The 24,725-nt window shown below is 36.9% G+C and overlaps 1 protein-coding gene across 3 annotated transcripts in view; it reads right to left on the reverse strand.

Moving 5' to 3' along the window:
* The window catches only part of AIG1 (androgen induced 1), a 329,615-nt gene that overhangs the window by 220,640 nt on the left and 84,250 nt on the right, over positions 1-24,725 (reverse strand). For all 3 annotated transcript variants that reach the window (XM_027850744.1, XM_027850743.1, XM_027850745.1), the window contains exon 2: positions 16,958-17,113. In XM_027850744.1, the coding sequence (XP_027706545.1) occupies positions 16,958-17,113 (156 nt within the window). The remainder of the gene's footprint in view (positions 1-16,957; positions 17,114-24,725) is intronic.

Raw genomic sequence — 24,725 nt, forward strand, 5'->3', positions numbered from 1 at the left:
AAACAAACAAACAAACAAAAACAAAAAACAAACCATTGTCTTTGACTTTACATCATACCTTCTAAAAGCACAGAGACCATTAACTGAGGCAATATTTTCCAAACTGTGGCCAAATAGCCCTGGGTACTCTGCATAGAATAAAAAAGGTTCAATGAGAAAATGTCAATGTTAGGAAAATTGTCTCTCCTAAAGTATTAAATATGAAACTATATAAGTATCACAAATATTAGGTGGCAATTTTCCAGTATGAAAATGGGTTTAATTCTGCATCTTGTTCCAACATTTTTCATTCCCTCCTTTATCTCAAAGGTATTCCATACTCCCAAAGCCCTAAGCCAAAATTTGTACTATTTGTCAAAATATTTCGGGTCTCAAAAGGTTTCATGGTTAAATGAGTTTGGGAAACACTGAACTGAAGAATGTTGGATAAGTTTAGTAATCACTTGACAAAAGTAGTTAATCCTTTTTATGATAAGACCTTGGGTTCACATATCAAGAACAAGTGTATCATGTTAATGTGTGATGGCTCAATTCTGTACACAATTACTGAAATGAGGAGAAAGGGCAGGGGAAAAGAATGAGGTTATTATTATTCTTTTCTTTTCTTTTTTGCATACAAAGCTAAGCTTGCTAAAACTTGGAGTCAGCAAGAAATACTGAAGATTTGTACCAACTCATCAGACCTTCAGCTGTGAGGAAAATTTCTGAGCAAAGGAATAAGCAAGAAGTTTTGATCCCTAGGATTTTGGCTGGGGAAAAAAAAATCTGATGGTTATGGAGTCATAGGGAAAAAAGGATAAAACATTCATTTATGGTTCCAGGCTTTGCTCAAAACCCCATATTTATTTTTTATATAAATATTTTATATTTTTTATAGGGTCCTAAATGAAAGTCTTAAGTCAGCTCCTGCTTTATTTGAGCAGCTGGATATACACAATATGCAATATGTTAGTCAAAGAAAGTAAAGTTAGGGTTGATTTGTCATAGAGGCACCCAAGTATATTTCACTTACCCTTGGGTTATTATTATTCAGTTTTTGGTGTAGGGATAAAAGAGAGCAATCAGAAAGCCCAAGAAGCCTGTATTTTTGTGAATCACAAATGATCTTTAATATAGTAGACACTGTTTTATCATCTCTGGAACTTCCTAAGAGGATTCTTATTGGGGGATTTTCTGAATATTCAGATTAAAAGTGAAACTTTAGTGAATTGGTCCAGCTATTCTGAAAAGTAATTCAAAACTATACCTTACACAATTCACTAAGCTAACTGTTCATAGCCTTTGACTGCGTGATAACCACTACTAAGCTGATTCACCAAAAAGATCAAATAAAGAGGAAAGGACCACATGTACAAAAATATCTAGAGCACTTTTTTTTTCCAGTGTACAAGAACTGGAAACTAATGGGGTATCCTTCAATTGAGGAATGGATGAACAAATTATGGTATGTAAATGTAATTGAATGTTTATTGTACTGTAAGAAATGAAGAGAGGGATGACTTCACATGAACCTGAGAAGACTTGTATGAACTGATGAAGACTGAAGTGAGAGCCAAACCAGGAGAACACTTTAAACAACAGTGACTATGTTAAGAAAAACAACTTTGAAACAGACTTAGGAATTCTGATCAATGACTAATGGTGATTCCAGAGGACCACTAATCAAACATTATTATTCACCTTCTGCCAGGGAGGTAATGAACTCAAGGTGCAGAATGAGGTAGATTTTGTTTTAAAACACTATCCACCAGTTAGTGCCATTTTGGATATGGTTAATGTAGGCATTTGCTTTGCTTAACTGCATATTTGATACAATTTTCAAATTTTTCAAATTTTTTTGGAAGGAAAGGCGGAGACAAGATGGCAGAGTAAAAGCAGTGACTTGTTTGAGCTCTCCCCCAAACCCCTCCAAATACCTATAAAAAATGGCTCTAAACAAATTCTAAGCAGCAGAACCCACAAAAAGACAGAGTGAAACAAATTTCCAGCCCAAGATAACCTGGATGATTGATTGGAAAAGGTATATCGCGCCAGGCTGGGAGAGGAACGCAGTTCAGCATGAGCGCGCAGGCCACAGTAAACCTGGAGCAGACTTCAGAGGACTAAATCGTGGGCAGCTGTGGCGTTTTCCAGACTTCTCAACCCATGGACTCCAAAGACAACTTAGAAGATCAGTGGGAAAAGTCTGTTTCTATCGTGAGAGAGAAGCACAGTGTCCCAGGTCTATTCCCTGAGCTCGGCTCTGGGGTGGTGGCTGTCTCCTGAGCTTCCGGCCCACAGAATGACGAGGAATAGAGTGGCTGATCAGAGCGGGATTGCAGGGAACTCTCCAAGACAGGAAAGAGTGCATGTGGTCACTCATAGACCAGAGCCCAGGCAAGGAAAGGAGTAAACACCTCACCCTTGATCGTAGCACCTTGGAAGAACTGAAAATTTACAGATCCCTAGATGTATCTATGAAAACAGCTGCACAAAACCCCCAAAGCTTGGGACAATACATTCTCCACACTGGAAACAGACCTCTACCTTAACAAAGAGTTTATAACTCAAGAAATTGGCCAGGATCGTGAGCAAGCAGCACAAAAAGAGTCAGACTATATTATCTTACTTTGGTGACAAAGGAGATCAAAACACACAACCAGAAGAAGACAACAAAGTCAAAGCTCCTACATCCAAATCCTCCAAGAAAAATAGGAATTGGTCCCAGGCCAGGGAAGAGCTCAAAAAGGATTTTGAGAAGCAAGTAAGAGAAGCAGAAGAAAAACTGAGAGTGATGCTAAAGGAGACCCAAAAAAATACTGAAGAAAATAACACCTTAAAAAATAGCCTAGGGGCAGCTAGGTGGCACAGTGGATAGAGCACCAGCCCTGAAGTCAGGAGGACCTGAGTTCAAATCTGCCCTCAGACCAAACACTTGACACTAGCTGTGTGACCCTGGTAAAGTCACTTAACCCCAACTGCCTAAAAAAAAAAAAAATAGCCTAACCTAAATGGCAAAAGAGGTCCAAAAAGTCAAAGAGGAGAAGAATGCCCTAAAAAGCAAAATTGGCCAAATGGAAAAGGAAGTCCAAAAGCTTACTGAAGAAAATACTTCCTTAAAAATTAGAATGGAGCAATTGGAAGCTAGGGACAAATTGAGAAATCAAGGCACTGTAAAACTAATCCAAAAGAATGAAAAAATAGAAGAAAATGTGAAATACCTCATTGGAAAAACAACAGACCTAGAAAATCGATCCAGGAGAGAGAACTTAAAAATTATTGGACTATCTGAAAGCCATGATCAAAAAAAGAGCCTAGACATCATCTTCCAAGAAATTATCAAGGAAAACTGCCCTGATATTTTAGAACCAGAGGGCAAAATAGAAATTCAAGGAATCCACTGATCACCTCCTGAAAGAGATCCCCAAAGGAAAACTCCTAGGAATATTGTAGCCAAATTCCAGAATTCCCAGGTCAAGGAGAAAATATTGCAGGCAGCCAGAAAGAAACAATTCAAGTATTGTGGAAACACAATCAGGATAACACAAGAGTTAGCAGCTTCTACATTAAGGGACCAGAGGGCATGGAGTATGATATTCTGGAGGGCAAAGGAGATAGGACTACAACCAAGAATCACCTACCCAGCAAAACTAAGTATAATCCTTCAGGGTAAAAAATGGTCATTCAATGAAATAGAGGACTTTCAAGCATTCCTGAGGAACAGAACAGAGCTGAATAGAAAATCTGACTTTTAAATACAAGACTCAAGTGAAATATGGAAGAGGTAAACAGGAAAGAGAAATCATAAGAGACTTATTAAGGCTGAACTATTTATATTCCTGCAGGGAAAGATGATATTTGTAACTCATGAATCCTTTGTCAGTATTAGGGTAGTGGGAGGGAAAAAATTATATGCATGCATAGATAGATAGATAGATAGAGGGCACAGGTGAGTTGAAGATGAAAGGGTGATATCTGGAAAATAAAATTAAGGGGTGAGAGAGGATTATACTGGGAGAAGAAGAAAGGAAGAAGTAGAATGGGGTAAATTATCTCACATGAAACAGACAAGAAAAGGCTTTTACAGTGGAGGGGAAATGGGGAAAGGAGAGAGGGAATGAGTGAATCTTATTCTCATAGGATTTGGCTTATGAAGGGAATAACATACACAAAGGGGTATGGAAATCTATCTTACCCTACAGAAAAATAAGGGGGAAAGGGGACAAGAGAGCAGGGGGTTAATAGAGGGGAGGGCCATTGGGGGAGGGGATAATCAAAAGCAAACACTTCTGGGGAGGGACAGGATCAAAAGAGAGAACAGAATAAATGGGGGGGGGTAGGATAGGAGGAAGGGAAATATACTTAGTTTTTCACAACATGACTACTATGGAAGTGTTTTGCATGACTACACATCTATAACCTGTATCGAAATGCTGGCCTTTTCAATGAGGGTGGGTGGGGAGGGAGGAAGGGAGAAAATCTGTAACCCAAAGTTTTAAAAATACATGTTAAAAATTAATATATATAGATATAGATACAGATACAGATATATAAAATGTTTTAGAAGGAAAGATATCAGAGAAGAAGGAAGGTTAGTGATAGTGACCAAGTTTAATAAAAAAAGTAAGAAAAGGTCACTGAAGCATGTTTTAAAGTGAATAGAACAGAAGGAAGGTCAGTAGGAAACAGACACGTAGGACAGCTTTGAAAGCAACATGTTGGATTTATTATATACTTGGAAGGAGAGGCCAGCTGTATGTACTCTAGATGGGCAGTTGCTTTTTCTGTTCTACTTTATATATGGAAACTCTCATCAAGTCTGGGGTAAGATTTGAACTCAGGTCTGTCTGACTCCAAGTCTAGCACACTGTACACCACCTCACTGCCTCTTGGGGAGATGTGACCTGGCAACTTCTGCAGGTACTGAAGCCCCCACCTCCTTTTTAATCATTGCTACTGAAGATCCAGAATGAAAGTTCTTGACACCAACGACTTTGGCATTGTCAAATGATTCGACATTAGAAAGAGATATGGTTTTATCAATGGAAATGGCATTAAAGAAAATGCATTACCATCTGCTTTGCCACTGTACCCAAAGGACCATAGGGCCTTTCCATCTGGTTTGCAGAAGGCTCTTCCTATATGTGTTGTTTCCCTTTATTTGAATATGAGTTTCTGGAGAACAAAGACTCAATTGCTCTTCTATTTGTGTCCCCAAAGCTTATCACAATATTTTTTGCACATAATAAGTGCTTAATACAAACTTTTTCATTCAATATAATTTCTATCAAACTTAACTTCTCAAGTACATGGAAAAATGTGTCCACATCTACAAACCATTTTAAGGGCCAATGCATTTGCACAACTTAGAATAGATACAAAGTGAAGGAACTTTTTGCACAAGAAAAGAAACATTTTGGAAGGCCCTTTGAAAATCTGTTCTTCCAAAATACAGGGAAGAGAATAAGTCAGAACAGCTAGACAGTCTATGTCAGGTCTCTGTCACCTCCTTAAGCCAGATTTGTGTTTTGATTTTTGCATTTGATACGCTTGGAAGAAAACAAAGATGATGAATGAGAGTATTTTGTATCTTGCCAACACTGACTACCTGCCATAGAATAAGCAAATGACAAGCATGGCAATTCTCAGAAACAACTACAAGTTCAGAAACTGTACATGGATGGAGTCCAGGGATATGATTTCTTGGTGGGGGGGAAATGTGTTAAGTTTGGATTCTGGCCAGCTGAGATGGCAAACTTTGATCCACACTTAAACTAGGTAATAGATACAATGCATTTCTTCTAATGCCACCAACAGAATATTTCACTGTCACATAACAGCCACACAGGAAGACACTGTTTTCTTTTCAACCTAGAAAAGAACAATAGGCAGTGGAGGTAGAGAAGAATGGATGGGAAGGGAGACAGAAGACAAGAGTAGGTAGAAGAGACTGTTCTCTAATGGAAGTCAGTTTGGGGCTAATCAGATTTCTTTTCTTTTTTTAAAGACTTAATAACATCACTCAGTTTCTTTGTTGGTCCTCAATACTGGGATACATCTGTATTGATATTTTTAAAGGAAAGCTTTTATCTCTATTTTATAATGAACATCACACTATTTGTGTCAGTGGTATCAATCCTCTCTGTTTTTGTATTTTCTTGATGATGAATCCCACAGAACATAAGTGGTCTCTGTGTGTATGTGTGTGCGTGTGTGTGTTTGCAAGCCCAGTGCCTAGCACATTGTTGATGCTTGACAAATGCTTGTTGAATGAACTACAAATGCTCTTTCTTGGTATAGATCACAGGGAAAAAACATCTACATTGTTCTTTTAAAAGACTTTTATCACCTTTTTCGTCTAGAGCAGGAGTTTTCAACCTAGTAGAATAGTGGTGCAATGGATAAAGTGCTGGGCTTGGAGTCAGGAAGACTCATCTTCCTGAGTTCTCATCCGGCCTCAGATATTAACTAACTGTGAGACTCTGGGCAAGTCACTTAATCCTGTTTGCCTTGGTTTGCTCATTTGTAAAATGAGGTCAAAAAGGAAATGGTAAACCACTCCAGTATCTTTCCCAAGAAAACCCCAAATGTAATCACAAAGAGTCGGACGTAACTGAAATAACTGAACAATGAACAAGAAAGATTTCAAAGACTCCTTTAACAAGAATGGGAAAAAATTACATAGTTATTTTAACATAATTCTTCCACATAATTCTTCTTAATCCTACATATTTTCTTTTACAAATTTAAAAACATTATTCCGAGGAGTCCATAAACTTAACCAGACTGCCAAAGGAGTCTATAACACATAAAAATGATTAAGTATTCCTAGTCTAAGAGAATGTAAACTCCGAGAAATGACATGTATAGTTGGTATAATAAGCATAGTTATCATTCACATATCCCCTGCAATGCTGAGAGACCTGTTAAATGTGTATCTTTGAGAATATGGTGAGAAAGCTTGGGTTGGAACCAAATATCTCTCTCTAAAGCTTTGCTTAGGAATCCACAAATTAGCATTATGTCACTGAGCTGGTCAAATAAAAATTCTGACTTGCTCTGGGAAGCAACTACTTTTTCAAATAGCTGGCCTTGCCACTTCTTGAGAGAGAGTACAAATTGGTATCAACAGAACCTTAGTAGATAAACAGCAGAAATCATTTTTATGTTGAGAACTAAAAAGTAGCTATAAGATGAACTTTCTGTATCTATTTTTTACAAAATCTCTTGGTTTTTATTTCTTCTACATTTTGCTTTTGTTCCTCTCAAAATCTGATGGCTTTTGCTTCCTGCCTTTTGGATTGTATGGATGTTAATTTCTGGCTTTTGGTGAATGCAGAAAGGCATCATATTTAATAATTTACAATAACAATCTAATGTTTCTATAAGCACTTTTTCACAGTCCTTTGAAGTAGTAAAATCTAAAACAATGCCATTCGTTTATAGACCAAATATACTAAGTCAGGATTATTTCCTGTGCTTAAGAAATCAGTTTAGCAGGCAATGAAGATACTAATCTATTCAGCATCCAGTTGAAAAAGGGCAGAAAGAAGACTGCTTTACAGGTGAGAGTGTGACTGAAATCAAGACAAGAATAAAAGATAGTGAATATATACCTTGAGACAGTCATAAGTTTTCAGTATTGAGTCAGTATTCAGTTACGTGGTCCTTTTTTTTTTCTTTACAAACAGGAGGGAAAAGCATCTGGTTCCTCTTGCAATCTAAATACTATCAAATTCCCATCCTTTCTCATTATATTTACAGAATATTTATTCACAGATTTAAAATATGTATTAATTAGTTTGTTTTCAATTTGAAATCAAATTATTATTATATTTACTTATTTAAATACAACAATCAAAATATGTAGATTTTTCTTAAATTAGGGGGCCAGATTTGAATTTCCTTTTCCCATTCTATAGATTTTAAATATGAGATTCTAAGTCAGGGGCTCTTAACCTGGGGGTAGGGGTGGGGAGAGATTTCAGGAGGTCCATGAACTTGGATAAGAAAAAAATTACTTCTTTATCCTGACTTCTAAATGAAACTGAAAACATCTTCAGATTATTTAAAAACACTATCCTGAAAATGAGTCCACAGACTTCATCAGATTTCCAAAGGGGTCCATGACAAAAGAAAGGTTAAGAACTACTGCTCTAAATCCACGTATATACCGAAAATTAACCCAAGGATAATTTCAAACTAGTCGATGTGTCAAATTCATTGGATTAAAGAACCACAGAATTTTAGAGTAGAAAGAAGTCACCTAGTTCAAGCCATACTCCAAAAGGAATTCCCACTATAAAATCTCCTAAAGTGGAAACCCAATCTTTAACTCAAGACCTCAAAAACACTATCTTCTGGGCAGCTCATTCCAATTTTGGATAGCTCTAATTGTTAAGAAGTTTTTCTCGACATCAAACCTAAATTTGACTCTTTGAAACTTCTACCCATTCTTTGCTCTTAATTCTGCCCAAATAGAATAAGCTTTACCCCTCTGAATATGACAATTCTTCAAATATTCGAACATAAGAGGTTCATGTCTTCCCTGATCATCTATTCTATTCTACTTAAAAACATTTAGGCTTAACATCCTGAATTCTTCCAACCAATCCTTAAATGACATGAACTCGAGGTATTTTAACATTGTAGCTGCCCTCTGCAGGACATTCTCCAATTTACCAATATTCATAAACTGTGGTGCTCAGAACTGAACACAACAATCCCAATTTGGTCTGACCAGGGTCACTATTGCTTCCTTAATCCTGGAAGCTATGTCTCTCTTAATTCAACCCATGATTACATAAACTTTTTGGGCTACCACATCACAGGAATGACTCAAATTGAGCTGGCAAAATAGTCAAACACCACCACCCCCACCCCGATATTATACAGACAAACTGCTTACTAGCCACACCTCCCCCATCTTGAACTTGCTGATTTTTTGGAACCCTTTAAAGAGTTTACATTTACTCCCTCCTGAATTTCATTTTATTAGTTTGTCCAATATGTTAGTCTATTGAAATCTTTTTGCATACTGACTCAGTCATCCAGTATGTTAGCTTTTCTATCTATGCCTTTATCCAAGTCATTAATAAAAAATATCTTATCAATGGCTACACGGCCAAGTCCAGATCCCTCAGGCACTGCAGTGAAACTCTTCCAAGATTACATTGATCTTTGAGTCCAACCATTCAATCAGTTCTAAAACTATCTGATTATATTATTGTCTAGTCCATGTCTTACCATCTTTCCTACAAGAATAGTATAAGATACTTTATTCAATGTTTTGTCAAAAATTGGCAAACTATACTTACAGTATTGTCCTTTCCTAGTTTAATAAGCCTGACAAAAAAGGAAATAAATTTAAACTGGCAAGACCTGTTCCTAATAAAGTCAAACTTGCTCTTTGGAATCACTACTCCCTTTGCCATCTCTATAATAATAATAGTTAAAAACAATCAACATTTATATAGAAATTTATAAATTTTGCCTAATTTTAGCCTCACAACAACCCTGGGAAGTAAGAGCTGTTATCATCCCCATTATACAGATGAGGAAATTAAGGCAGACAGTGGTTAAGTGACTTGCCCAGCCAAGAAGATAAACAGTCTGTGCACAATAACACAGGGAGCGAGTAGCAAAGCCATGATTTGAACCCAGCTTGACTCCAAACCCAAAGATCTCCATACTTCACAGTAACAAAATCTATTCAGCATACTTTTGTAAATGCTTATGTTTACTTAACATATGGTTTATTTTAATATCCTGGGATAAGATTTCTATATAGCATTAAGCGAAACAGGTACATTAAACCCAAACGAAGTGAAAAAATGAATTTTAATGAATTCTGCCCCTGGCTAGTACATAAAATCTTTAGGAACTTACGAGAACTCAATTTTTATAATTGTGAAAATAGACAACTAGAATCAGATGTTGTCAACAGAATTTTGAAACTGAAAGCAATTAAGTATAACATTCAAAAAAACTGATCCATGTACATGTTATTATACTTGTTATACATTGGCAGCTAGATGGCATGGTGGATAGTGTACTAGACCTGGAGTCAGAAAGACTTGAGTTCAAATCCAGATAGACATGAACTAGCTATGTGACCCAGGACAAGTCACTTAACTTCTGGCTGCTTCAGTAAGTGCTGGAATGTTACTCTCTTGTTGTCAAAATCCTCCAAACCAGGGCTGACTCATGGTTCAAATGGGTCAAAGTAGTATGCCTCACTCTTCAGCCGTGCTGTGCTCTCCACGGTATGATACAGGCATGCAGATTTGTGTTTATGAACAGTGTATGTGTATTGTGTTAATGTGTACGTGTGTTCTTAGCTCTTCATATATGAAAGGGCTCTTTAGGTCAAGAGAAAACATTATTTCTGGGAAGGGAGTATAATCACTTTTATCTTGCTATCATTGATTATGAGTGTACGTATTTTGTCATTTTTGTGTCTTTTGGGGATGCCAATGTCTATAAATCTAATAGCGATGAAAATCTCACCAGGAAACATAGTTACCAGTAAACTCACAGGATACAAAAACTGTTAGGTTTTCCTTTGCTTCTAACTAAGTTCAGTGCTTGGAGGCATGTAACATCACAGGAACATTTTAAAATACTTCTTTAAAATGACAACAGGGTCAGAAACAAATATCAAATGCCAAGGGACACATTCCAGGGGTTATCCCTGAAAAATGAGTTGAAAGGTATTGGTAGCTATGGTGGTTTCTGGTCATTAGCACCACTGATCAAAGCCAACTTTTCAGGTATAAGCAACAATGCAAATCAAAATGATGTTATGTTCATTCAAGCAATGAACATATATCTTTAAGGTTATACTGAAAACACAATTCTACTTATCTTTAATTTGAATACTTTTTCTTTTAATGTCCTTGGGGTAGAGTCTTGTGAAGTAGACTCTAGGTCAACCAGTCAAATAATCATAATTAGTAATTGCTGTCCACATAAAGAGATTATCGTAAACTCTCAATTAACCTCATTACTTCCAGAAGCTTTAGTGTAGATAATACAAATCCTGGATTATCTAGCCAGGGCTTTCCTGAAGGAGAGGGGGCAGGGGGAAATCCCGAAAGGCAAGAAACTAAGATTGTTGTATCCAGAAAGAAGTCTAAAGCAAAGGTAATGAATTCATGTATTTACCCCTACCCATTTTATAAAATAGATAATTATTCCTAGCCATGTTTTAATAGAAAACACAAAAACAAAAAATCAAAATTTAAGGCAGAGGAAGAAAAGTAGAAGGTACTAGATGACGCTCACTGGGAGACATCACCAGAAGCCTGTATATTCCTTTAGTGGGTAACACTGTGGTTAGAATTATTAGAATTACCAAGTCTGGTTTACTAACATCTAACACATGAATAAAAAGCTTCTAGGATTTTGTCCACCAGGATATGGATTCTTGACCTGAGAATAAATTTCAAGTAATCTGTGAACTTAGATGAGGAAAAAAAAAAGGAATTTTGACTTTCACTAACTTCTGCCTAGAGGAAAGGGAAAGGGAGGGGGAGAGGTATTTATTAAGTGCTTACCATATACTAATTCCTTTGCTAGAAGGGATCTCAGAGACCATCTAAACTAACCCCTCATTTTATATATGGTTTGTCCAATGTCCCACAACTAGTAAATGACAGAGCCAGGATCAAGCTCAGGTTTTCAGATTCTAAAACCTGTGTGGAAAGAGTTTTCCACACCATGGATATATATACACACGTGTGCATACATATACTGAAATAAAAATGTGTAATTAGCAGCACTATTGGTCTGAAAATCATTTCAATGAAATTTTTGCCTTTTTGTGATCATCCCTTGGTTAAGTGGGTTTGTAATTTGTATTAGTAAAAGGTACTAAAAACTCATTATGGTTTTGCTGTTACCCTGAAAATATGGAAATAAACGGCTTTATTGTAGCATAGGCTAAATAAATAGCTTAGTTTAGTAAATAAAAAACCAAATCACTTTCAGTTCAGTCGTTTTTTCAGTCGTGTCTGACTCTTTATGGCCTCATTTGGGGTTGTCATCTCCTTCTCCAGCTCATTTTACAGATAAGGAATTGAGGAGAACAGGGTCGAGTGACTTGCCCAGGATCACATAGCTGTTAAGTGTCCAAGGCAAGATTTGAATTCATGAAAATAGGTCTTCCTGATTCTAAGGTTCTAAAATATCTTAGTGTAAACTAAAATAATGTTTTAAAGTTTGCAAAGTATTTTACAAATATTATCTCATTTTATCTTCACAACAATCCTAGAAGGTAAATTATATTATCATCTCCTTTGTACAGATGAAGAAACTGAAGTAGACAGAAGTTAAGCGGCTTGCCCAGGGTCACACAGCTAGTAAATGTCCCAGGCCATATCTGAACTCAGGGCTGATTACAGGTCCCACTCTCTATCCACTGCACCACCTAGTTGCCTCAATATCCTGGACATATATAAATACACATATACACAAATACACACACACACACACACACATACATACATAAAAAACATTTAAAGAGAAAAGAAGTTCACAAACCCAAGTTTAAGAACTCTATTCTTAGTTGCCTAGATACCAAGTTAACTTATGTAGTGTCACACAGTCATCATGTGTTAGAAGAGGGAATTCTTCTGGCTTCACTATCAGTTCTCTAGCCACTACACCACAGTGCCACTAGTTTAGGCATACATTACAGAGAGTAAGCAGTTTTTGATGGATTTGCCTGGAAACCTTAGCCAACAAACCAGCATTGTTTCTATGTGAAAATAATTTTGAATTCCAAATAGTTCATATACGAACATTTGGAAGAGAACTCTTTTGCACATTGGGAACTGAATGCCTATACTTAAACTATACCTGTGACTATATGAGAAAGAAAGGCAACATGCATTTAAAGTGATAGAGAGTTTTTTTTAAAGTTAGAACAGGAATCTTGGTTCAATGTCACAAATAATTACCCTGACTCTTCCAAGTTAACCATTATATTTGACCCCTCCTCCCAAAATGAGATTGCTCAGTCAAATAGGCAGCACTTCTTAATCTGTGGGTATAGGGTTGCAAAAAATTTGGCAACAGTAAAAGATTTCTGAAAGTGCAATGACCAACAGTTAATACAAAATAAAATACATAATGAATCTGAGGTATTTCTGGCAGCACTTGCCCATGTTGTATTGGGCAACTTCACTGCAGCCTTGGTTTTGAACAAAGTATGTGCATTTTGCATTGTGCATGCCCTCAGGCCACACACTGTCAAGGAATGCTGCCAAAACACAAGAAGGGGTCGTGTGTAGAAAAAGTTTAAGCCCCAAACGGAACCATTTACCATTTTGTATTTGTGCCTTTGATGGTATATTCCATGATTGGTTTTAAAGAAGTTGACTGACTTTGGCCGAATTTTACAGCCATCAATGGGTATCAAGACATACTTTAAGTTTTATTTCTGCATTCATTTTATCTAGAAACTAAAAAGCATCTCATAAAATTTTCAAATGGGCAAATCTTATGTGATTTCACCAATGCCTAAAGTTTACAGAAACCCTAGTAACAAAAGGATGAAAATTTCTATATCATTCAATTCAACCATCCCTGATTTCCTTCAAAGCTCAGGTCAAATACTAACTCTTCCATGAGGCTGTTTAGTGCCTCCCTTCCAAAAGCAAGTTTTGTATATACTTATATGTATACATGTTGTTTCCTCTTTTAGAACGTAAGCTATTTGAGGGCAGGGACTGTTTCATTTTTGTCTTCTAAATCTCCAGGGACTGCACAGGAAAGAATAGTACACAAAGTAAGAACTTAATAAATGTTTATTAATTGATTAAGCAAATATTTATTAAGTGCCCATTATATTCAAGGCACTATACTAAGGAGCTGGGGATATAAAGATAAAAGTGAAACCACATTCTCTGCCCTCAAGATGATAACATTCTATTCATTATGCATTTCTGTTTCAGTTCACAGGTAAGTTAAACTAACTTTAAATCAACCAAGGTCACTGACTCAATGCTGACACATATAACAATTATTGATGAACAAAGTAAATTCAGCAAGTGTTTTGTTTTTCTATTTGCTTCATGATAACATTCAAAGGAGTTGATGTTGACCTACTTGTAGTTTTGTCTGCCATGTTAATACACATTTTCAAACTGGCTTATATTCTGTAACTTTTAATTTATTTTAGTGGAGTAGCTTCCAGAAAAAAATGTTTTGGTTGAATACCTTTAAAATAAAATTAGTTTGTAAATTTCCTGAACATTGAGTTTTTAAAATAAATTTTTTGATATCTTCTAACATATATTTGTGCTGACTTCATAACCAAAATAGCTTCCTCTTTAGAATTAGAGGATATTATATATTATACTGTAGGATATAAGTTGATAGGATAGAGATGGGGATGCGAGCTGTGATTTCACTGGTTCAGGGATGTCCCTAGCTGAAGAAGCTCCTAGTACCAATGAATGGCAGCACCTTTATTTGTAATTTATGGTTACTGCAGCAGCTGCAAGACTGCCCATTAAGAGAAAGTAAGGCCCAGGGGTTGCTACTTACTTATCCCTAGCAGTAGATGAACAATAGTGTGAAGTGATTCAGTAGTATATGTACTTAATAACAGGTCACCTCAATTCTACTTGATCCAGGGCAATTCCTAGGTATTCTTAAAGCTGAGAAGACTCACTCCCCACCCCATTCCCCATCTTAACAAGTCTGTGTATATCCATGATACGTAGGAGTTGGTTAGAATGAACCTTTTGCCAATGATTACACACACAGCTAGACTTAAACAAAACCTTAAAGCATGAGAAGTTTGAATTTAGCTCCTTTTTTTTCCACCCTCCCTAACTCTCCTTGCTTCAAGCACTTAATGACTCCTCCCATATCAAAAAATGTCCTCAGGTAATGTCCTGATGTCACTTACACCATGGTATGAATTTAAGGAATATGTGCACTCTAAATCAGAAAAGCTAAATTGGAATTCTGGCTCTCTCATTTTACTAGCTATATGATCATGAGTCACAAGTCACTTAATCTTACCTTTGAGCAAAACAAGACCTGGCAGCCAGGCAGGCAAGAATGTTGCCAAATACACTGCCAGAGTCTTTGATTTTCTGTCTCATGCCTAACCATGACTAAACAAAGGGGGCACTGGACAACCACAGGACAGCTGCCACAATTAATAATTATTCTTGATGCCTATATTAAAGCTTTGTAATTAAAGGCTGTAATCCTTAGGAGGGGGGTAGTTTTGCTAACTTTTTATTATAAAATGCTTTTTTTCTGGATTTCCTTATATCAAAACAAAAAAACTCACACAGGAAACAGCAGGACATGGTAAATGTACAGAACTGAAATACATGAATTAACATTACAACAAGCACCTCAAATAGCTTGTTTTTCTGACAGCTTCCCACACTAACTTGCTTACCATGGTAGATGATTTCTCCATGCTGAAAGTGAAGTTAATTTTGAAGCCTGTCCTCATAGAAATGGTTTTAAATTTATAAGATAAGTCCAAGGGAGGAAATCTTAGCTAACACTTAAGGCATTTAACTCCAAATACTCAATTAATAACTAACACTTATATACCACTTACTAAAGTACCAGGCCCTGTGCTAAGCACTTCACAATTATTATCTCATTTGATCTTCACAACATCCCTAGGACTTGGAGGGGGAACCTGAGGCCTCTAGGCCACATGTGGCCTTCTAGGTCCTTGGGTGCAGTCTTTTGACTGAGTCCAAGTTTTACAGAACAAATCCTTTTACTAATGGGATTTGTTCTATGAAGTTTGGATTCAGTCAAAGGGCCACACTTGAGGACCCAGGGCCACCACCCATGCAGGAGGTAGGTGCTATTATTATCCTCATTTTACAGATGTGGAAACTGAAAAAACTGAGGTTAAGTGACTTGCCCAGGATCATATAGTGTCTGGGGCTGGATCTGAAGATTGGACTGACTCCATGCCCAGCACTCTATCCACTAGCTGCCCTGACTATTGGTGACTAAGAGACAAAGGTTGAGGGAGAGAGGAGTGGAGATTCTCAAACCAACTTGCTCAGTTTCATCTGTCCTTGGTATTGCCCTCAAGATCTGGAAGCCAGGTCTAGTTCACAAAATTCTGACATTCACCATCTCACAGAGAATTAAATTCCTGGAGCATCTGTCTCATCAGCTTTCTGCCACAACGAAGAGGACAAATGGATGGGAAAGGCAGGAACCTCTCAAGTGACAGCCAGAATGCCTACTAAACTCTCACTTTTCCTCCATTTAGGAAATCAATGCCAGTATATGGAGGCATCTGCTCGTTTATAAACTGACAGATGGGTACAAGAAGAGCCAAAGGATGGCTTTCAGGGACAGCCTTCTGGCCCTCTCAACATGCAGTCCTTGCAGACACAGGCATAGGCCATTTCGACTCTTCTCTGACCCATGCAACCACATGCCAGTTGACAAAGTTGGGCGGAGGTTAGCACACTTTTACTCACACAGTCCCACAAACACAATCTGAGGTGTACTTGAAACATTATTTCCATGTGTAGGTCTAGCCAGGATGAAATTTACAATATCTTGTGGTGACTTGGATGAAGCCATTTAAAGGGTGATGTGGTCTCTGTGTGTTGACAGTAGGGCTTTCCTACTTGCCAAGGTAATTAAATTAGGAAGGGAACCTAACTGAAAAGAAAGAGTTCAGCCCTAGTTGTTAAGTAGCATTGCCTAAAATGATATTAACTAATGACACAGTTTGGAGAGTGGACTAAGGGATGGGAGGTGGGTCTTATCTGCTTTAAGAATACCTAGGAATTGCCCAGGATGAAAGAATCATAAGCTTTGGGTTTTAACTGATCATAAGTCCTCTCATTATGAGGCAATCATGGATCCCTTTTGATAAAAAAACTTGCAACTTATTTCTAAGAGGTCTGAAAATAAGACACAAATCACTTCCATGGTTAAATTAATTACTTATTATAGTACTTACTACACCAACAGGAAAAGCCAAGACAGCCAACATCCAGTCACGGAGAGAGATGAGCTTCTTTAACTGTCTTTCTTGCTCTTGGTTACTGCTCCCTCTGGTCAGGAGACTGGAAAGGTCAGTCAGTACACAAATTCCAAAAAAGACAGCCTGGATAACCTATAAGGCAATAACATCTCATGTCAACACTGATATAACAGGCAAAAAGAATGATGCAATGGGACAGCAAATTATTATTATTATTAAAGATTGATCCTTTCCATCAAATGGATTGATTAAAATAGCAAATGAAGAACTTAAAGAACAGAAAACTCTCTACTTAAATATCCATCCCCTCAGATGGAAAAGAAGAGGCAAAGCAGCATTTCCCACCTGATTTTTCAGTCAAGGGAAAGCACAACTGTAATAGGTCACCCTATGTGCTCTGAAGACTGCTATCCCATTCCCTGGTAGACAAAGACACTAGCTGCTGCAGTAGGCTCACTGAGATTGAAACAAGATTCAAGATCACCTACTTTCCTTCCTTCTCTTCTTTTTGAAGTATTTTCATTTTTTTAAATCAATTTTTTTTATTCTGAACTTCACAAACGGCAAATAAAATGAGTGTTTCCATACACAATTGTACATGAAACTGCAGATACATAGCAGGGATTATGTATAACTTTATTAATTCAACGGGTAACTTTCAAAGCTGTCCTGCTTGTCTATATTTCCTTCTGACCTTCATTCTGTTTTCTTCTCATCTGGGGAGCAGGGTTGGGGGAGAGTAGTCCTATCCCTAAAACTTCTCTGCCTCCTCCCAAATATGAAAAACAAAACAAAATAAAAAAAAAACAACCTTGTAATAAATATGAACTTTCAAAAAAAAAACCAAATTCTTTCATTGGTCATGTCCACAAATGTTATGTCTCACTCTGCATTGTGAATTCATCACTTCTCTGTCAAGAGATGGAGAGCATTTTTCATTATTGTTCCTCTGGAATTGTACTGGGCATTGTACAATTAGAGTTCTTAAAGTCTTTCAAAGTTATTTGCCCTGAAAATGTTGTTATTGTATAAATTTTCCTCCTGGTTTTGTTCACTTAATTTTACATAGTTCATACAATTCTTCCCAGGTTTCCCTAAAATCATCCCTTTCATTTCTCATGGGCCAACAATATTCCATTAGATTCATATATTTTAAGTTATTCATACAATTCCTCAATTTATGAGCACCACTCCTTAGTTTCCAGTTCTTTGCCACAACAAAAAGAAAACATTTTTCTACATAGGTCCCTTTTCTCTCTCGGGACAACAAATTAGATACACAACTATAATGAGATATAGCAGTATAGAAAATCAGAAGTAAAGTTAAAGGACCTACATTTTTTATATAAAAAGGGTTAGTTAATTTACAACTTTGTATCACTTAAGGAAAATTTCATCTTAAAATATGGGTTTCATTTTTGGAAGCCTAAGGACTAATGGAAGAAAAAAAAAGACAATGTTTCAGATGGAATCTAATAAAGAAATTGGAGTAGGCACAGATTTAATGCATATCATTAGCAAGTATAACCTTTAGCGGACTAAGACAAATATCTAAGAAGTGAAGAAAAGCTATTGAAGATGGTCCAAGGGATAAATATTTACATAAAACAGAAAAGAGAAAAATTTATGGTAAATGTGGGAAACCTACTCTAAAGCTGAAGCCTATTCAACTATGGAGTTCCTCAAAAGTGGCACTTGAAGGTCTAGTGGTCAAAGAGGGGAAAGTAATACTCATTTATATAGCACCTACAATGTACAAAGGCACTGTGCTATGTGGTTTACAATTATGATCTTATTTAATTCTCGTAACAACCCTGTGAGGTAGGTACTATTATGAACCCCATTTTACAATTGAAGAGCCTGGGGCAGACAGAAGTTAAGTGACTTGCGCAGGGTCACATAGCTCGTAAATGTCACATTTGATCAGATCACATTTGAACTCAAGTCTTCCTTACTTAATGTAACTTCACAGAACAAATCCCCTTCACAAAAGGATTTGTTCTGTAAAATTTGGACTCAGTTAAAAGGCCATACCCAAGGACTTGGAAGGCCACATGTGACCTCAAGGTTGCAGGTTCCCTACCCCTGGACAAGGTGCAGATTAAATAACCTAGTAAGCCTTCCCAGGTTCTCAGCTTTCATGAAGCAAAAACCTATCCAAAGTTGCATTGCCTTAGATAACCCCCACACCATTTTCTGAAAAACCTCCAAGTCATAGCCTCCCTAATCAATCATAAATTGAATTGCTTGTATCAGCTATGGTTTTTTTTGGACAACCTCATGCAGAGAAAAATTCAGTGACATTATAACACATGTCTTATCATATTTAAGAAATTCCTAAAAGGGCTAAAAGCAGAGATGACTCTATGAGCTGAGGTAAACAACATGTAATATAGCCCAGCAAACAATAATGCAAGTTACAGAAAGCATAGAGAAGGGTGGAAAATACATTCCCTTGGCTTGAAGTCATACCTTTTTCAGAGCCAGGGCTTGATACAGGGAAATTTTCCTGGCTCCTTTTACTTGAAATAAATCACTGATGGTGAACTTGAATGAGATACAGTTCTCTTTTGCTCCCATACACAACAGAAAATCCTCTGAAAACAAATCTTGGGTAGAGGCTGGGAAAAGGAGGGGACTGGGGATTAGGAAGCAAGAGTCATATATGGTCATCTATTAAGAAGCAAGAGGTTGATTTATGAATTACTATAGGGGCGTCCCATTGAATAACACAAGAAAGGGCATAAAGGGACTTCAAAGTCACCTACCTGGTTCTACCTTTTAGTGCTGTAGAAGTGCATTTCCATAATCTAAACCAGTCTGTTCAGATTATTTAATTGAAAAATCCCTAGTAAAAGAGATTCCACAAACCCCCTGAGTCAAATTATCCAGAGTTTAACTGACCTGATCATTTCTCCTGATATTTTAACAAACTTTCTCTATTTCAGCTTGACTTTTAATAGTCCTTTGTGCCTTCTTCAGTGGCCAGAGAATTGTGGCAGTAGAATTTAAGCTTACTATCTTCAAGGTTGGCAACAACTAATCCAGCTGCCTGAGGTGAGACAATTGAAGGGATGGCAAGACTCACTTTCTGATAACCAATATCTTTACTGACCATGGGAATTGTTTCATGTATCTAGAAAGAGAGACAGGATTTTTCTAGATCAATATTTTCTGAAATTAGTAGGATTATCCCAAGACATTTCCACATAATCCTAAGCATAATGCTAATTAGTATAGTACTTCAATTAATAAATGATAATCATGATAAAAGGTAGTCTTCATGGAAGTGGCCTCTAAGCCCTTTCATTTCCTGTCTTTTCCTTTCTATCTCAATCTTAAAGCTCTGTTGTGTTATCAAAAAGGTAGGATGAATCTGACAAAATTCAAAAGTAGTTTGGAGTTTGTAGCATCTACAAGAAAAATGAGAATTTTTTTTTAAATAAGGAAGACATTATGTAGAACTTGATACATATCACAGGAATATCTGGGTGGTAGTCATGAGTAGAAAAAGTTTGAGGACCCTTCATCTAGAGGCTACTAGCCAAGGTGTTCTGTTCATCATAATGGTAATGTTTTACCAAGGAGAGGTTAAACCATTACCAATTGGCCCTTCTGTTTATCCTTCGAGATTCTGTTTAATAAAAGCCACTAAGTCACAGATTACAAGTGAAAGGAATAAGAATGGAATACACAGAAGAGATTCCTAGGATGTGAATTCCTTCCTTTGAATGCAAAGAAGTGAGTGGAGAGTAGACAGGGTAATGTTGGGAAAGTTGCCAACCTGATTCCTAGCTGAGGCTCCTCAAAAAGAGAAAGCTAAATGCTATGAAAAGGCCACTGTCTTTCTCCTCAAAATGACCATGTGATATTCATTATTATCAACCCCATGACTGACATTATCCTCAAATACCTGAACAAATGAGCAAATACACATGGCATGTTGCTGGGATCTGTAAAAGTCAGTTTGCTTTCACAGATGGCATGGTATAATGGAAAGAATGGTAGATTATGAATGAAGAAACATGGCTCAAGTTTTGATTCTGGCATTAACCAGCTATATGACCTTGGGCAAACTACTTCACTTCTCTTGGATTCAGATTCCTAATGTATAAAAAATGTGTCAGACCATATGCTCTCTAAGATCCCTTTCCACTTTAGTGCCTTAAGATTCTATTTCTCACTTCAACAGTTTTCTCCTTAGTCTAACTCAGAAATTCTTATACATGTGTGTGTTTGTGTGTGTGTGTGTGTGTGTGTGTGTGTGTGTGTGTGTTTGACACAGAGAGACAGAGAGAGAGAGAGAAAGAGAGATTCCTTTGACAGTCTGGCAAAACCTATAAATGTCATTCTCAGAACAATGTTTTTAAAAGCATAAAATAAAATACACAGTATTACAAAGAAAATTAAAGAACAGTGAAAAAAAAGATGTCATATTTCCCATCCAAATTCACAGACACCTTGAAATCCTTCCTTAGACCTCAGGTTAAAAACTCCTGGTCTAATTCAACTAAGTTATATTAATCCTCCCTCACAGACTATGCTTTTCCAGACTTATAAATGCAACATGAAAGATAGCTTTGGCTTATTCAATCATAGATACTATCTATTTGAAGCTGCATCAGGGAAAACAGAAATGGAAATTCCCTTTACACAAATTAAATGGTCCAAGTTATGTTATTTTTTAGAAAAAAATGACTGACATCTCTTGTTTTCCCAACACCTTTATTTCTAAATACATTTCCCATCCTTCCTACCTACATAACAAAGATGAAAAAACAGAAAAGCAGTTCAACAAAACTAATAAACACATCAGTTGTGTCTGATAGCATCACTGAACTAATAAGTATTTGGGACACCAAGGTGGCACAGTGGATAGAGCACTGGGCCTGGAGTCAGAAAGATCTGAATTCAAATCCAGCCTCAGATACTTAGTAGCTGTGTGACCCTAGGCAAGGTGTCTCAGTTTTCTCATCTGTAAAATAGGATAATAATAGCATGTACTTCCTAGGGTTGTTGTGAGGATCAAATAAACTATCAGTTATAATGCACTTAACAAAGTGTCTGGCACATAGTAATAATTAGATAAATGTTAGCTATTATTAGTTATTATTAATTAAGCGCCCATGTACAAAGAATGAAACAATTTCTACTCCCAAGGAGCTTACATTCTAATTGGAAAGGCAATATATATATATACATACACATACATATATAATGAATAAATATCTCACACACACACACACACACATTAAATACAAAGTTGTTTGGAAGGAAAGGTACTAGCAATTGACAGGGACCAGAAGAGCCTTCTTGCAATAGATGGGCTTAAATGGCATCTTAAAGGAAGAAGGAGAAGTTACCAAGTGAATGTGAGGAAGGAGTGCATGCCAGGCAAGTAAGACAGCCAGTCCAGGAGGCACAGAGATGGAAAAGGAATGTTCCTACGTGGGGAATAGAGAGAAGGCTAGTTTGGCTGGATTACAAAGTGAAGGACGTAGAATAATGTCTGATAAGGCTGAAAAGCTAGATTGAGGCCAGTATGTATTTAAAAGCTAAAAAAGAAGAGTTCATATTTACGATATTAAATTTTGATCAAGTTACTATTCTCTCTCACCATGTAAGGTTAAAACTCCTTGAGTCGTCAAATTTAGTTTCCTATTTCCCTCTTATAAGTCACCCACTACTCATTTTTGGGAGAAACTTAAGGTAAAAGTGAAATGTATCCCATGAAGGACTTATGTCAGATGTTCTAAGCTATGTAAAAATTCCCAAGTTGTATAAAATCCCCACGGCGCGGACGAAGGAAAGTCCCCATTCTAGCCAATCGTAACTCGATAATACCCACATTCCTAAAAATAGATTGTGTCACTTAACTATAAAAGAACTTCCTTGGCTGTCAGGGGTATCTTTGGTTACTGAGGAGCCTTGGACCCCATTTATTGGTGATTACTAGCTTTGCTAATAGGGGCAGCTAGGTGGCACAGCGGATAGAATGCCAGGCCTGAAGCCAGGAAAACTAATCATCTTGCATTCAAATCCAGCCTCAGACACTTACTAGCTGTGTCATCCTGGGCAAGTCACTTACCCATTTGCTTCAGTTTCCTCATCTGTAAAATTGGCTGGAAAAGGAAATGACAAACCACTCTGGTATCTTTGCCAAGAAAACCCCAAATGGGGTCACAAATGGTTGGTTATGACTAAAAAATGACAAAACAACATAACAAAGCTTTGCTAATAAATTGATCATGCTCAAAACTTTGTTGCCTCAGTTTCTCTTATTTGCAGATTTCAATGACATATTTGATCCTCCAGGAAACAGAAAACCACTGGAGTTATTTGTTACTGCAAAAAGTATAGCTATACATTATTTCCAACCTATATTTCACAGAAAATAACTTGCTTTTGTTGTATCCACTCCATGTTCTTTTTTTTATTATTAAATAATTTTTTATTTATATTTTTACGCAATTGGGGTTAAGTGACTTGTCCAAGGTCACACAGCTAGACCACTCCATGTTCTAAACTCAACAAAAGGGCTGCTTGTGGCTCCCTTTTTCTCCTCTCCTCAACGCTGTTTTTTGCTGTTTTCACTGAGTCAATATTTCTTGAGAGGCAGTACAGAGTGCTGAACCGAGAGTCTGAAGACTTGGGTTCTAATTATGCCTCAGACCCTCAAAAGCTTTGGGATCATGGGTAAATCACTTAATTTGTCATAACCTTAGTTTCCTATTCTGTAAAAAGGGTATAAAATATTTGCCTGTTTAAGAAGGCTGTTGTAAGAAAGGCAAATTGCAAACCTTTAAGCACTGTATAAATGTGAATTCTTATTTTCCATTTGTGGAACGTATTAATCCTTCCTAAATCATGTGTTGCATTTATTCTTAATGAATATCATCCTATATAAATAATTATTTAATTTCTGCATATATAAATATGATAAAAATCCATGGGAGTAAATCATATTGTCCTATATCCAGATATACAATGAAGAACTAGGAGTCATGCTTTGCCCACTCATTCTTTTTATTCTTTGTTCTAAAGAACAGTTCTCTAGTTGGGAAAAGGATATACTAGAAATGGAAGAAAACATAAAAACCAAAGATATCAATAATTTTTTTTAAAAAGTAAGATTTGTTTTAGAACCCATTCTGTCAAAAGATAGTTTATGAAAGAACTGCCAAAGAAGTTTCTCAGAGGGGTAAGAGGTAAACTTGATGAAGATTATATGTACCTAGTCAGTAGAAAGTACTGAGGTCCCATGTTACCCATGGCAATGGAAAGGTCAAGAAAGATAAGATCAGAGAAGTGACCTTTTATTCAAGATGGCAGTTAAAAAAAAAAGACAGTGCAATCTTACTTTACTTTAATGCTTCAAATGATCTGTGAATTCATGGGTGTAGGTACTCCATCTACCTTTCCATATGTACTTTTTTTTTTTAAGTGAGGCAATCAGGGTTAAGTGACTTGACCAAGGTCACACACCTAGTATCAAGTGTCTGAGGCCACATTTGAACTCAGGTCCTCCTGACTACAGGGCTAGTGCTCTATCCCTTGCATCACCTAGGTGCCCCTCCACATACACTCTTAAAAATAGTACTTCAGGAGCAGTTAGGTGGCCCTATAGTCTGGAGGACCTGAGTTCAAATCCAGCCTCAGTCACTTGTTGTGTGACCCTGGGCAAGTCATTTAACCCCATTGCCTAGTCCCCCCCCCAAAAATAGTATTTAAGTCAGGGGTTCTT

This window comes from Vombatus ursinus, unplaced genomic scaffold (genome assembly GCF_900497805.2).
Source record: "Vombatus ursinus unplaced genomic scaffold, bare-nosed wombat genome assembly UNPS02009132.1, whole genome shotgun sequence".
Classification (NCBI taxonomy): Eukaryota; Metazoa; Chordata; class Mammalia; order Diprotodontia; family Vombatidae; genus Vombatus; species Vombatus ursinus.